Source organism: Mastigoproctus giganteus, chromosome 6 (genome assembly GCF_048544385.1).
Source record: "Mastigoproctus giganteus isolate SK-2022 chromosome 6, ASM4854438v1, whole genome shotgun sequence".
NCBI classification, from domain to species: domain Eukaryota; kingdom Metazoa; phylum Arthropoda; class Arachnida; order Uropygi; family Thelyphonidae; genus Mastigoproctus; species Mastigoproctus giganteus.
Genome location: NC_143580.1, coordinates 56,439,623 through 56,455,091, shown reverse-complemented (window position 1 = coordinate 56,455,091; position 15,469 = coordinate 56,439,623). Strand labels below are relative to the sequence as shown.

General features: G+C 37.6%; 1 protein-coding gene across 2 annotated transcripts in view; it reads left to right on the top strand.

Annotated features, from left to right (window-relative positions):
• LOC150084308 (acetylcholinesterase-like) overlaps positions 1 to 15,469 on the top strand; it is a 113,001-nt gene that overhangs the window by 85,812 nt on the left and 11,720 nt on the right. The window contains exon 3 of one of the 2 annotated variants that reach the window (XM_090375971.1): positions 14,642 to 14,817. The exons of the other annotated variant lie outside the window; for it this stretch is intronic. Within the exon in view, the coding sequence (XP_090232097.1) occupies positions 14,642 to 14,817 (176 nt within the window). The remainder of the gene's footprint in view (positions 1 to 14,641; positions 14,818 to 15,469) is intronic. 2 annotated transcript variants of the gene reach the window in all.

Sequence of the window (15,469 nt, the reverse complement as noted above, 5' to 3'; positions counted from 1 at the left end):
ATTTCGGTCACGTAATGCGATCCAATTCATTGGAAAAATCGATAAAGCTAGGAAAGGTCAGTGGAACAAGGAGAAGAGGTCGGCAGAGAACACGCTGACTCGACACCATCAAGCGCGATACTGGCATGTGCATGAAGGACTTGAAAGAAGCCGTTGAAGACTGGACAGCATGGAGGCATCTCGCCCATAAGGTCTCCGAAAGTCGGCTGCGACTGAACGAATGAAAACAACAACAGCAGCTGTTCATGGGTTGAAGGTTGTGAAGATGAAAGAATATACTTGTTGACATTGGACTTCAATTGGACTTCAATTTCTCCACATTGTATATGAAACAAGGTTGTTCCAAAAAAAAAGAACTTGAAGGAATAAATGAGGAAGAAGGAAAGTCGGTTCTGTGAGTTTTCAGTTAGACTGTAAATGAATGCTGACAAGATGATGAGAAAGAACTAAACCTTGGGGAACACCTGCATTAGTGCAGAAGTTAGAAGACAAAGTGCTCTCTACCATCACCAGCAGTGAGCGGTCAGAAAGAAAACCGGATACCCAATTACAAAAAACAGTTGGCAAACCATAAGATAGAAGCTTATATAGGAGACCTTTATGCCAAACTATATCACAAGCCATTGAAAGGTCAAGAGCCACTGGTTGAGTTTCGCCAAACATTTTAATTGAATTTGGAAGAGTTTTTTGTTCATAGACACCGACAAAAATCCATACCTGGAAACCGACAAAATCCATACTGGCGATAATTGTTCAGATGGAAGGTTTCTAAATTGTTTAAGACTTGGCGGTTAATTGATTTTTCCATTACTTTGGAAAGAGTAGAAGTAAGTGCAATCAGATGATAACTGGATGGAAAGGATTTGTCATCTTTTTTAGGAACTGACTGGATTTGAGCCAAATTTCCAAGCAGAAGGAAAAACACCTGTGGAATAAGAGATTGTAAAAAGGCGAAACAGAATTGGAGTAAACCCAGGAGCACAGATTTTGAGAACAGGTGGAGAAATACCATCAGAACCTGGTGCTTTCTTGGCATCAAGATTGTTCAAAATCCTTCTGACATTCTTTTGACGGGAGACCATAGGAAGCATTGAATGGAGTATACTGGGGACAGTAGGTTAACCAATATCATCAATACACGAGTTAGAAAAAAAAGTGGGATGCTAGCAGGTAAGCATTATCTTTATCTGAAGTGGCAATAGAAGCATCCAGTTTTGACAGATGTGAGAATAGAGTTGGACAAAAGTTGCGGCCAATAGCTTTGGCAAGAGACCAGAATGCCCGACTACCATTTTGACAAGAAGCACGTCTTCTACTCTTAGCCCGTTCAAAATATAGTTTGGACTGATTAATAACTGCTTTACAATTGCGAGCTTTCGTGTAGGCAGATAATGAACCTGGAGATCTGGATGCAAGCCAATTGCGATATGCAACATTCTTATCTTATTCTTATTATTACTAGCCAGATAGTGCAAGGAAGCCTGAGGCTTATGCTGCACCAGCTAAAATAAATTTCCGAGTTACGCTGACTTAGAGAGAGAAATAGAAGGGAATCACCAAGAAAAAGAATAATGACGAAATCCAGCTCAGAACCCTGGGTGTGCCAAGCCCATACTCACCAGATGTGAGCCCCTGGGCCTTACCACATATATTAGAAAAACTAAAGTTTAAATAAAGAACGAGATCTTAAGGTGGAGTGTGGAATAGAGGATATCATCCCAACAAGAATAATTTCACTGACACGATCTGAGCAAGCATTGACATCAGAGGATACGAAACAATAATCCGACCAAGGAAAAGAAGAAAAGAAATCTCGCAAATCATTCCATTTTGCGTTCTTGTAATGCTAAACAACACGACGTTGGGAATGGCCACGAGAGGAAGGCTCTATTGGAAAAGAGACCATCACCAAGTTGTGATCAGAGGTGTCTAGACTCTACAGGACTACTCACCTCGACTGTGTATCTAGAAGGGTTGCAGGGCTGGCGTTAGCGTTTGTGGCGCCTGAGGCAAAAACTTATAACGGCGCCTAAATCACATCGCATCTTAATACGCATATATCTGCAGTAGCGCATCTAGCAGCGCCTGTTGCAAGTGCCTCACTTGCGTACCCCTAGCGCCGGTCCTGATGGGTTGTTTGTTAAAAAAAGATCAATAGTGTTGGCTACGTGGTTAATTAAGATTGTCTGGTATTCTAGTAGTCAATGAACAATCTGAATGATCTGTGCAAGGTCATTAGTAATTGAGAAAGCCTCAACATTCTACCAACTGGGTCCGTGTGACTAGAAAACAGGTCAGTTGGAGTCGTGCTCTGGAGACTAAAAATGGGATAAATGCACAAGTACCACATTTGAAGCGAAAGGAATCGCACAGCGAATAATTAGGACAACTGAAATGAGCAATGGTTGAATCAACCGATAATTGGGATTCTGTCTGAAAAATTATGTGGGGGGGTTGGCAGACTGTAAGTGGAAATGCAGATTGGAATTGACATCACGTATATTTGTAAAATGAGGAAGTATTTGGGAGGTTTAGATCTTTTCGCAGATAAGTTTGTTCTATTAGTTTGACTAGTCATGATATATTCAGTAGCATGCAATGGGGATGTCTGCAGTAATGAAGTTTTTCGATATCTGATATCGAAAAACTTCGATTTCGATATCGATATCTTAACGTGGGCTCGACAATGCTCCCCGCATACACATTACTCGGACAACCTCCAGTCACTATCTGGCAGAGTAGATGCAGCGATATTTTACACTAACTGATCCGAAATCCTCCTAGAGAGTTACCAATAGGGTAGGTCTGTTGGACTATCTAGCGGCTGGCCTGCGAACTACATTTTAGAGCTGTACCCGCGAAATGTAAGGAAGATTGGATCTCGCCATGATGTCCATCATAATCTGGAAAGACATCAACCATACTGCATGATGGGAGAGATGGAGGGGGATTGCCGAAGCTTTGCTCTGGAGACTAAACATGGATTCCACCACTTCAAATCTCCAATAAGCAAAGTGGTGGTATTGCACAGTTGATTAGAGTCATCTACCACCTATTATTGTCTGGTAACACAGAGGGGCGGTATTCCTCCGTGTGGTGTGAGCGCCACACCTCGACCCTTGCTTACGTTGATTCGCACCTGGGTGGTTACCTCCAGTATATTAACCGCTGTATTTCACGACTTGCACATGGGGGTTATATTCAGGGTTACTAACAGTTCCACCTCGTATAAGTGCAATTTGGTTGTCGCAGAACGACTGGACTTCGCCGAAATTTGGTGCACTTGACTTAAGTATCACCTGAATATCAGTTCTATAAGCGTTTTAGACTCCCATGGGAAATAACCAACGGATTTATCTTCGAAGCCACTAACGCATTCGTACCAGCTGTCAAATTCTGTAATTGTAAGATTTCAAAATGGGTGACAGATGAGATTAAAAATTTAATTGAAAAAAATAAATAAACAAGGATGGACACAATCACATGATTCCGATTTATTTGAGCATTATAAAAGAATATGTAACAAATCACCAATGGAGTAAGAAGCAAGCAAAAGCACTACCGAACAGAGATAAGAACTGGAATGTTGAATTCTTAAATAAAAATATAAAAAGAAAGTAGATCAAACAGATCTACTTTCTTAAAAGTCAGCAGAGGTGAGTTGAATAGATACTTCTCAACTATGATTACAGTTGAAAGCAAGAGCTCGAATCACTAACACATTTTAGTCCTATTGCTGTAAAATAAGTGATATAAGGATCTTAGAGAATGTTTGTTATAAAAGGTATGGAGATTATAGGAGGTCAAGGTTCCAGGAAAGGGTGGCATATATTTAGTAATAATTTAAAAGGCTGCATTGAGAATATCAAACCGTTTGGAATGTTAATGAGAACATCAGACTCCAAGAAGATCCTCTTGGACCGGAGAAGTGCTAATGTCTCCTCAATCCCCAAAGGTGGTGCTGAAAAGGAGTTTGGTAATTATTAGCCAGCGAGTCTGAGTTTGACTTCTGTGGTAGCGAAAATCATGAAGTCTATGGTAATGGACGTGAATCAGGACCATTACGAAAAGGACAGGATCTACTCAAGAGGAGATCATGCCTGACCAATAGGGTAAAATATTATTATGTAGTCATTAAACAGTTGTATGAAGGTTGTACAAATAGGTGATAAGAAAGCACTTGAAATATTGTATTTAGGTGTTTGAAGATCCCACCTAATAGAAGATTAAGAACTTCTGGAGAGGATTCAAAGAAGGGCGACTAAATTACTTGAGCATATATGAAGAACGGTTTAGAAGATGTGGACTCAAAGTCTGACAACTAAACATCGGAGATCTAATTGAAGCGTATAAAGGGCTGACGGTGTTAGATAAACTGAATGAGAAAGGTCTGTTCTCCCTCGTTGGTGAGACAAAAACCAAGGGACACAAATACAGAATCTCAAAGAATAACAGAAGACTGGATCTCATGAAGTTCACTTGTGGGTGAACTTCATGTGCACTGGTAACTTGGGCACTCAAAGGGCTTTAGAAATAAATCCAAGAATGGAAAATTCGCTGGATTCATTGTTTGAACTCTCAAGGGATAATTCCCCTAATGACAGTATCAAATACCACGGAAGTGACATTTTACTTTAATGCCATCCTAACTTTTTGATCTCATCAGGTATATTTATTACAGACAGAGAGGGAGAGAGAGATAAATGTTGTTTCTTTGTGGAACATTTTGAGATCGTTCGTAAGGAAAATTGATTCTCAATTTCCGGTAAAGAAAGGGCCTTTAAGAAAGAGGTGGCCTGCTAAGTACCACCATAACTTAAAGTATAATTACGATTTTAAACAGAAAATCGAGAAATACATGCAGACACTCGCATAAAACCACAGATACCTTTACATACCTCCATTCCCGCTGTAGATAACCCAGCTGGTTATTACTGGCCCGGGGAGACCAAATCGGTTTTCATGCCGTTCCTAGGCAACCGTCATCAGAGGGATTGAAGGAGGATAATGAGATGTTTGTGCCCGAGTGTAAACTGCATTATACTTACTAGCTGGGAATGCGATTCAGTAAATATTAACCAATTTTAACTGTTTCTATTCTCACGAGAGGCGCTGCATATGCATATAGTTTTAAATTACTTCAATTTTTCAGGCTAGTAGAGCAAGAAATATGAATAAATAATCGGTATAAGAGAAGTGGACTTAAAACTAGTACACCGAGTGAGATATCTTGCCACATAGTAAACGAATGACGTCATCAATTGTATGATTTATGATCACCAATTAAATCTTATTGTTCAGCACATACGGTACTTCGCAGAAACATTTAGGGAATGAGAAACTTCGAGATTTATTAAGTTAGGATAATCTTCGCACGATTACAGATACCGTGCACGTTTAATTTATCTTTGTACTCAAAATATCATCAGAGTAATAATCTCCAGATGCTTCTTCAGTCACAAATAACTATTGATTCACCATAGAAAACAATCAATGGACGTTGAGCAGTACTCGGAAATTTTATCGAGTGACTTTTAATGCTGGTATCTTTAGAGAGGCAGACTATTTTTGGATTTGTCTTGTATTTTCATTTCCTCAATAATACATTATGCGAAACACCAAATATAGCTTAGTTCGATTTTCATGTGGAAATTCTGTCAGCTCCTTGCAGATGGAATGACCTAAGAATATTTGTTAGCGCATGCGTACATCGCCCAGTCAAATCAAACGTTGCATGACATCCCAGATGAACTCTATATAATATAAATTAAAATGCAGATAAATAAGTCCAATCGATAGTTCAAGATAATGAAATTATGCTTGGATCCACCAATTACATCCGGGTGGGTTTTTGAGTGATTCATCAAGTTACTAAATGGTACGTACGTTTATATACGCAGTTACTGTCCATAATTTAAACCGAAATTGCAATTTCTCAATATTTTCTTCCCCCTTTCACGCGATTAAACGCTGTTTTACTCAGATATACAAAGGTTCTCCCACCACCAATCACTTTCCACCTTGCAACCACCACCACCACCGATCAATGTGGAGCTATTTTTAGAATCCAGGAGGGGATGTTACGAGATCATGAAATTATCCAGGTTTATTTTCAGACAGTGTGATAAGTACCTTCAGCGTTTTAGGGGCATCGTGTGCAGGTATGGCTGATTGAGCACGCGGGCGCCTGAAGAATTGCTAGTGTTGGAGGGGGGAGAAACCTCAATATGAAGTAGAATTTCTGTCAAATTTAGCTGCTGCAAGTTTTATAATAAATAGTTATTTCTATCTGGCTTTTTTGGATATTTTTGGAAAGAGATTCGAGAAATTATTTATTTGATCAATCAATATTTATTATGGCAAACGTTGGATTCAAGTTTCACTGCTGAAGAAGTAGGGAGAAAAAGCCAGCTGAACTTTAAAAGGAAGTTTTCTTTTAATGTGAATATTAAATGACTGGCTGATTTTGGCCCGTTGTATAAAGTAACAAAAAGCAACGTTTGTTTTTGTTTTGTTTTTTCAAGTTAACTAAACATTTATTTTACTTTTATTATTTATTTGGGTTTAGTTTTTCGATCAAAAGTATGCGTGTGGGGAGTAAAAGAATGTAGAAACGAAAAGTTAAAAGAGTAAAAGTCGCTTAATGTAGTGGCTAGCTGAATTCGCAATGAAAACTGATGGGAGAGGAGGAGGAGGAGTGGTAACGTGACATAGCGTTGCTTGAATGTGTCTATTTTGGGAGAATAAAGACCAGACCTCATTGTTCGCATCAAAACAATATTTTTTACTCTTCATCTAAGATTAATGGTAGTTCGTGTTGTGCGTACGCTTAACTAGATAACACATGTGGGACATAGTAAGGATATGACAGGGTTTCAAAAAGGTGCATGGGGTGGTTAAGGTGAACAAAGAATAGTGTAGGATGGGTCAAACCACCTCCCGCTGACTGAATAACCAATTATGCAAAGTGGATGTTTATGGTGAGCGAAAGACAGCATGTTATATGGCCTCAACAGCAGGTCACTGTGTGACAGTTGACATCGCAATACAATAAAGAGAATACAAGACAATATCCGAAATGACGATGCGCCACACACTCAGACGCATGGTTTCCACAGCAGACGACACAAGAGACACCCTCTCTCCTCATCGCTGATCATCGTCGATGGCGAATGCTGTGGCGTCAACAACAAGCTGGTTGAACACTGGAGAACTGGGAACGAATGTGCCGGTCTGATGAGTCCTGGTGCAACACGCCGACGGACGCCTTCTTGCAACACGAGTCCATGGACCCGTCGTGTATGGTGTCCACTGTCCAGGCAGCTGGCGGTGGTTGCTCAATATCGGTCACGTTTTGCTGGCAAAAACTAGGACCCCTGGTGCGTATGGACCAACGGATGGACACGCAACCGTTATCTTTTCCAATACTTTGAAAAGCCTTGCGGGCTGCATGGCTGCAGATCCTTGCAGACATCTTCAGACATCTAATGGAGTCAATGCCTGGGCGAATAATGGCTGTTATCCATGCGAACGGTGGCTCAACGCGATATTAGGTATGTGGTCATAATTCAGTGATCACTGAGTGCATATATGTGTTATAAAAGACGAGGGGAAATCGCACACATAATTTACAGTATGAACATAGGTTTGTATAAAATAATGAACGCACTTTTGGTACAGCATTTTCATGATTTTCAATTTAATAATATTTTTCTTCTGCTCTGTTCTCTCTCTCCCTGCTTTTTCTTAACTTTTTTCCATCTTTCTCACTCTTTTTTTACCATTTTCTCTTCGCTGTGTGCGCGTCGGATTTTGCAATTATTTTTTGGGAAACTTTTATCAACGTGTTTTACGAATTTTCAAGAGAGACCAAGTAAAGCCACCTATGACATTTTTTCCGCCCAACTGAACGTACTCCCCTTCTCTCCAGCAATGGTCAATTAGGAATTGGTAACTGTGGCAGTGAGACCTACAGTCACCGGGAACAGCACCTAAGAATTGTGGATATTCTCTGCAACAGCTACACATGTAGAAAAGCTTCCACAAATCGTCAACGCAGATTTAAATAGGATCACTTGAATATATGAATTTTTTTCAATGTTTTCTCTACCACTTAGGAGGACCATATCATGAAAAACCATATATCTCTAGCCCTTTAGGAATGGACACTGTGATTTGGAAAATATAGTCAGGGGTTGGGGCAGATATACAAAATAAGACAGTGACTGAAGATAATGAAAACACAGAAGAAATAAATCAAAAGGAAGCGATGCTTTTCCCACCCACCACAAAAACCGTTGGAAGAAGGAAAATCGAAAATCTCACAAACTGAACGCCGCGAAAAACTTTGTCCAGGACTTCAATTTATCCTGGAGTACAAGCAAATACAGAAACTGAGTGTCAAAAAAAAAGAGTCGCTTGAAACTATCAACAAAACACCAGAAATTCTAGAGGAAGAAGAGATAATCCACGATTCAGATGACTCTGTGACAATGAAGCCTACATATGGTAGGCTTCATTGCATCAAACATCTCACTATGACAGCCAAGAACTCTATCGTTTACAGTATCCGCCCTCTAGCACCCCCCAATAAAAGAATCTAGGAAGGAGAGTCTTCATTATCTTAGATGAAGGTTTAGTTTTCTTGCCTCCACCCAACTAGCCCCTCGCAGATAGCAATGATTATAATCCCCGTCCTTTCCACACCGAATTGAAAAGGCCCGAATTCGAATCCCGTGAATGATGCAGAATTTTTATGAGATTCTTCCCTCAAGTAGCTCAGTTTAGTCAGTCTCAGAAGAAAGCTGCATGGTCTTCTGTTCCCGAAAACTCGGATTTTTCGTCCCGCAAACCGACCGAAGAATACATGCAATTACAAAAAAGAAAAATAAATACGCAGACTCCTCATAGCCTTAGCTGCTTTGGCGCTTAACTCACACACCTATTCTAACCTCCTCTCCCTCCTCAATTTATTGCCTACGAAGTATTATTTGACTAACTCCTTTTAGGAAGGCCTAAAAGGAGTCAATAATGAGTTAATAATTTTAATTTATTCGCAGAAAATAAGCTGAAAAATTGTTACATCGGTGACTATTTATGCATTCACGGAACGCAGCCCCCCCTTATTTTAATGCATTTCTATGGGATAATGGGTCTTAATTTAACACAACCCATGATTAAATTACGACCGCTAGGCAGTGTGGGAGCGTTGAAGAACGACTATTAATTAATAACACTTTTGGCTAAAATTCAGAACACGGTGCGCACTCCAGACTATCAGCTTATTTTAATATTGTGTGGGTTGTTTTTGGTGTTCGTTTTTTAATAGACTTTTATTTTAGCTAGTGAAAAAGGGTTAGGTTATGTTACGCTGGAGTGCGCACCCTGTTCTGAATTTTTACCACACTTTTATATAAAAGTACTATTAAGTTCTCTTTTCTGCAAGAAACTGGTTCATCTCTAGCTCCAGTTCTTATAAATCTCTTCAATTACTGCCTTCTTCATGGTTGTTGCCCTTCAGCGTTCAAAGAGGCCTATGTCATCCCGATATATAAAAAATAATTTGTTTTTACAGATTATTACATTGGAAAGTCTCTAATTGCAAGTACTGATACGTTCAAGGACTTGGGTGTCTTATTTCGATCTGACATCCATCCCTCTTCCCATGTTGCTCATGTATTATCCCTGGCTTCCAAACTTCTTGGATTCATTAAGTGTTCTTCCTCGATTTTCGAGAGTGGCAAAGTTATAATTCTTCTCTACAAGCAGCTTATACTTCCCATTTTTGATTATTGTGATACTATTTGGTTCTTTCAACAGGAATATCTTTCTCACAGACTTTAGAGAGTTCAAATTAAATTCATTAAATTCTAATGCCTTCGAAATCGCCATGCTTTTCACCGTCAAAACTATGGAGCTTTTGTCGTCACCCCAGAATCGTTCCTCTTCACTCCAGACGACAATTCCATGGATCTCCTTTTGTCTACAATATCATAAACTTGTTATCGATTGTCCATCTCTTCTTGAACAAATACCTTTCACTGTACCCGGATTGAATTCTGGTTATAAAATTAATTTATCACTGCCTGTCCCTCGTACTCACCACTAATTGGAAGTCCTCTGATTCGTTTCCTTCAACCATTGAATAATCACAATATTGATTTTTGCACTTAAACCATCTATACATAAGAAGCTCTTTAATCCAATTTTTGTATATATTTTAACACTAGTGACTGTTTTTTCTATTGATTCTCTGTATTTCTCATCGTTCTCACCATAATCGCCATTAGGGTATGCGTGCCCTGTGGGTGAGAAGTTTAAATAAATAAATAACTTTCATTTCTCCCTCAATTTCAAAATGAGCCTCGTGAACCAATTTAAAATCGAACTCGGGTCCTGTCGATGACGGGAGGAATTTTTATGGGCCTTTTTCGCATCTTGGCTGAGTTAGCCGGTCTCAGGCGAGGGTAGCGTAGTTTTTCTCCTGGAAGTCGGGTTTTTTGTCAAGCAAACAGAAAATCGACATCAGAACACACGCAGTTTACAGACAAGGAGCAATGTGGCCTTAGTCACTGATTCTCCTAAAACCCTACTACTACATGAGCAGACACAACACACTGCCTCGTATAGCCAGCTACGTTCTACAGCTAAACGCGCGTACTGAAGAATGAAAATTGCGCACAATTAAATCGAGGACGGGGAATAATTTTCCCACTGAGGAAAAAAGCATTTGATTAAACAAACTTTAAATTTAGAAATCGTGAAATGTAATCGGTAACACTTAGCCCAATTTCAACATCGAATTCAGAAATTTCACCCCAAACATGACAAGAAAGGTTCAGACGACAAATAGCCTAATTAAGCGAGATGAATCCCCATACTTTTTAATCGAAATATCCTGTGTTATATTGCATACTTTACTGCATGTATGCTTTTATTTTGATAGGTTCGAAATACCAAACGATAACGAAATTTTTTATTCTGTATCCAGGGAAACAGAAACAGAAGAAACGTTGGTATTAGGAAAACAATGAAATGAACAATTAAATATTAGGAAAACATTGAAATATAAAAAAATCAATGAAATGAAATCAAACATTGAAATGAAATATAACAATGAAATATGAAACAATGAAAAATAAATGTAACAGGAGAAACTTGAAACTTATTAGGAAAACAATGAAATATAAATACACAAACGAAATAAATAATCAAATGAAACAATCAAATGAAATATGAAAATATAAAATATGAAACAATCAAATGAAATATGAAAATATAAAATAATAAAATGAACTATGAAACGATCAAATCAGATCTAACAATGAAATATGAAACAATCAAATCAGATCTAACAATGAAATATGAAACAATGAAAAATAAATGTAACAGGAGAAACCTGAAACTTATTAGGAAAACAATGAAATATAAATACAGAAATGCAATAATGAAATAAACAATGAAATGAAATCAAATAATGAAATAAACAATGAAATCAAATCATATAATGAAATAATCAAATAATGAAACAATGAAATGAAATCAAATAATGAAACAATGAAATGAAATCAAACAAAGAAATATAAAAATATAAAATATGAAACAATCAAATGAAATATGAAAATATAAAATAATCAAATGAAATATGAAAATATAAAATAATCAAATGAAATATGAAACAATCAAATGAAATATGAGAATATAAAATATGAAATAATCAAATGAAATATGAAACATAAAACGATGAAATATGAAACAATGAAATATGAAACAATGAAACATAAAACAATGAAATATGAAACAATCAAATCAGATCTAACAATGAAATATGAAACAATGAAATATAAAACAATGAAATATGAAACAATGAAATATAAAACAATGAAATATGAAACAATGAAAAATAAATGTAACAGGAGAAAATTGAAACTTATTAGGAAAACAATTAAATATAAATACAGAAATGAAATAATGAAATAAACAATGAAACGAGATAATTAAATAAACAATGAAATGAAATCAAATAATGAAATAAACAATGAAATTAAATCATATAATGAAACAATCAAATAATGAAATGAAATCAAATAATGAAATAAACAATGAAATCAAACCATATAATGAAACAATCAAATAATGAAATAAACAATGAAATCAAATCACATAATGAAATAATCAAATAATGAAACAATGAAATGAAATCAAATAATGAAATGAAATTAAACAATGAAATATGAAAATATAAAACAATCAAATCAGATCTGACAATGAAATATGAAACAATGGAAAATAAAACACTGAAGTGTGAAACAATCAAATCAGATCTGACAATGAAATATGAAACAATGGAAAATAAAACACTGAAGTGTGAAACAATCAAATCAGATCTGACAATGAAATATTAAACAATGAAAAATAAAACAATGAAATGTGAAACAATTAAAAATAAAACAATGAAAATATATATGTAACAGGAGAAACTTGAAACCTATTAGGAAAACAATGAAATATAGCATTTCACTATTTTCTGACATATTTTAACAATTTAAAACGGTGCAATTAATGACAAGGATCACTAATTCCAATTTATATACAGTTTACAGTGCAGTTCAAATTTATAAATTACGCTATACTAAATAGTTGGGCAAATTGTTTTTCTTTGATGCCACATTTCATACCCGACCTGGGCCATATAGGACAGATCACCATCACATATTTCGTTGTATTGAAGAGGACAATTTGAAAAAAATTTAATTCATCACAATATTTTAGGTTTTTGTCCTATCAATGATTCTGCGTTAATTTAATAACTATTTATTATACATTTTAATTTTACGGTAAGTTACTAAGTAGCCAGTATATTTGCCATCAAAATAATTCGTGAAACTATATTGTAAAGACACAGAGAAATTAGACAAACACGAGAGACAGATAGAAAGATTTTATTCCTTAAAAATGCTCGCAAAGTGACGAAGTACTTCATATTAATATTCAATTTCCATTAAAAACTACTCTTTTTGCAGAATTTTAATACATAAAAAGCGCAGAACATGCAAGAAAGCAGAATTCTCTGTTCTCCTTTACCTAAAAGGAAGATACATCGGTTTACAAAGAACTCATGTAGCGCAGAATTCAGACTAAAGATTCCAATCAGGCTTTTTTTCTTTGAAAAATCTAAAAAAAGAATGTCCTATTTTAGGATTTGTTCAACCATCACTGTTTCAGATGACAGTCGTACAGATAGCTGGAGGCACGTCGTGTGTGCCTCGTACGCTGGAGCCAACGCCGCGTTATCAGTGCCATCATTCTAGTCACGAAGCTACAACCTTCGACAGTTGCGGTTGACCTTGCCATCCCTTGGTAATTGGGCAGGTGCGGGCAGGATTGTAAGCGCAGCCTGCTCAGCAAACAGGAGTAATTGGATTAGCGTCGCTTGTCCCCAAAGAGATCGCAGTGAGCGGTACAAACGGTGTTTAACAAACCTTGTCGTATGACGTGGGGGTAAACACTGCGAATGATCGAAGAAGAGAGTTAAGAGTTGCGCTCTTGTCACTGGACGAAGGAGAAGCGAGAATAATATTAGAGACGGAGAGAAAGACGCGGATAAAGATAGGTAGATATTTCTTTTTTTATTTTTAACGTGAATAATTAATGCGAAAGGTATAAATATATCTATTTACATGTAACGTACGATTATGAAATTATTTAAACGTAAGGAAATTTTAAGTGTAAGACAGTTGCGTGCGTTTGTTCTTCTTGTGTTTTAGAAGACTTTTTTTTTACATAAAACACAAACCAAAACAGTTCACAACATGTGTTAAGGTTAGAAATTTCTCAATGATTGCAAATAGGTGTACTTCTTTATTGTCCTCGTGAGCGGTTGGTAGGATTGCGGTCCTCCCCACACCGGATGGAAAAGACCTGGGTTCGAGTCCCGTCGATGACGTCAGGAATTTTTACGGTCTTTTTCCAGAACGTGACTGAGTTAGTCGGTCCCAGGTGAGGGTAGGTTCTTCTCCCGGAAACTGTGGGTTTTCATCCAGCAAACAGAAAATCGACCTCAGAACACATGCAATATTTACACTCTACAAGGAACAATATGGCCTTAATCGCTGATGCTCCTTAAACCCTACCACAATTGATACAGGACTCTGCATCAATTCCTCATCAGTCCTGTTCTGAGCGTGTGCTCGAATCGGGATCAAATAAAACGCGTTGATGTAACCGAATGGTTTGGAAGTACCCTAGTACTTCCAAACCATTCGGCTACGCGAATGGTTTGGAAGTACTAGGAAGAACAAGAGAACAATAAATTGACTCCCCTTTCTTATTTTATGATACGAAGTAAACCACACTGTTTCAGTTAGAAAAGTTGCAATTTTCGGGATGAAGAATTGCTATGATTCTCACCATTGAAGAAAAACATTCCTTCATCAAGCTTCTCTTGAAAGGCGAGTCAATTTATTGTTCTCTTGTTTGCCACAGCGAGTGACGGATCTTACTCTTGGACTGTACATCATTTAATTCAGAGATTGCATCTAAAAACTGACGCCAATGGAATTTGCTTTTAGATGCAATCAAACTAAATAACAGCATGTATCACTACAGCTAGAATTGATATATGGTCAATTTGTATTTGCAGGAATCCAAGCCTTAATGAAAACGGTGAATGGGAATCTATCTACTGGCCAGTGCACACCCCATATGGCCGCGAGTACTTAACGCTGGCTGTCAACTCGAGCGTCATTGGTCGTGGCCCACGTGCTAAGCAATGTGCCTTCTGGCAGCAGTACCTACCTCAGTTGGTCCAAAGTACAGGTGAGTAATAGAGTAGTTAATTAAGAGCTTTATGCTGAGCTTACATTCCGTAGAATTTATCTCCATATGAGGAATGATGTATGCAACCAGTTCAACATTCTGGAAGGGGCTTTTGATGAATGGTGCTATTTGAAATAAAGCAGACGAGTGCGAATTTCATCCACGCGTCTTCTTACGATGACGATGATCAAACTCCTTAATTTAAGTCACTAAAGTCCATGAATGCAGAATCACTTCAACATTTACTCTCTTTAGGATAGAAAGTGACTTTTAAATCATACTAATAGCACGCTCTTAGCATCGACCCATTCCAGTGATTTACCGACATGTTTACAAGAACCTTCTACCGCTCCGCAAACAAGAGGATCGTAAAACGGTCGGGGTGACTAGAACAGGGAGAGTGATTTATAACCACATATTCCGCTTGTGTGGAGGAAGTGGCTGCAGCCATCGGGATAATAACGCATACGAACTTATCTTATGGCTTATTGGATTCAGTTCCATCAGGTAAAAGATGTTTATTTGATCTTTTACAAATGTAGTAGCGCATACGTAACTTCTTTCTTTCTCTCACTCTTGCGGTGGCAGCATAGTGCACAGCGTCGTTGATGTCTCACCCCCCTCTGGAAGCGAACTGGGTTAAGATTGCGTC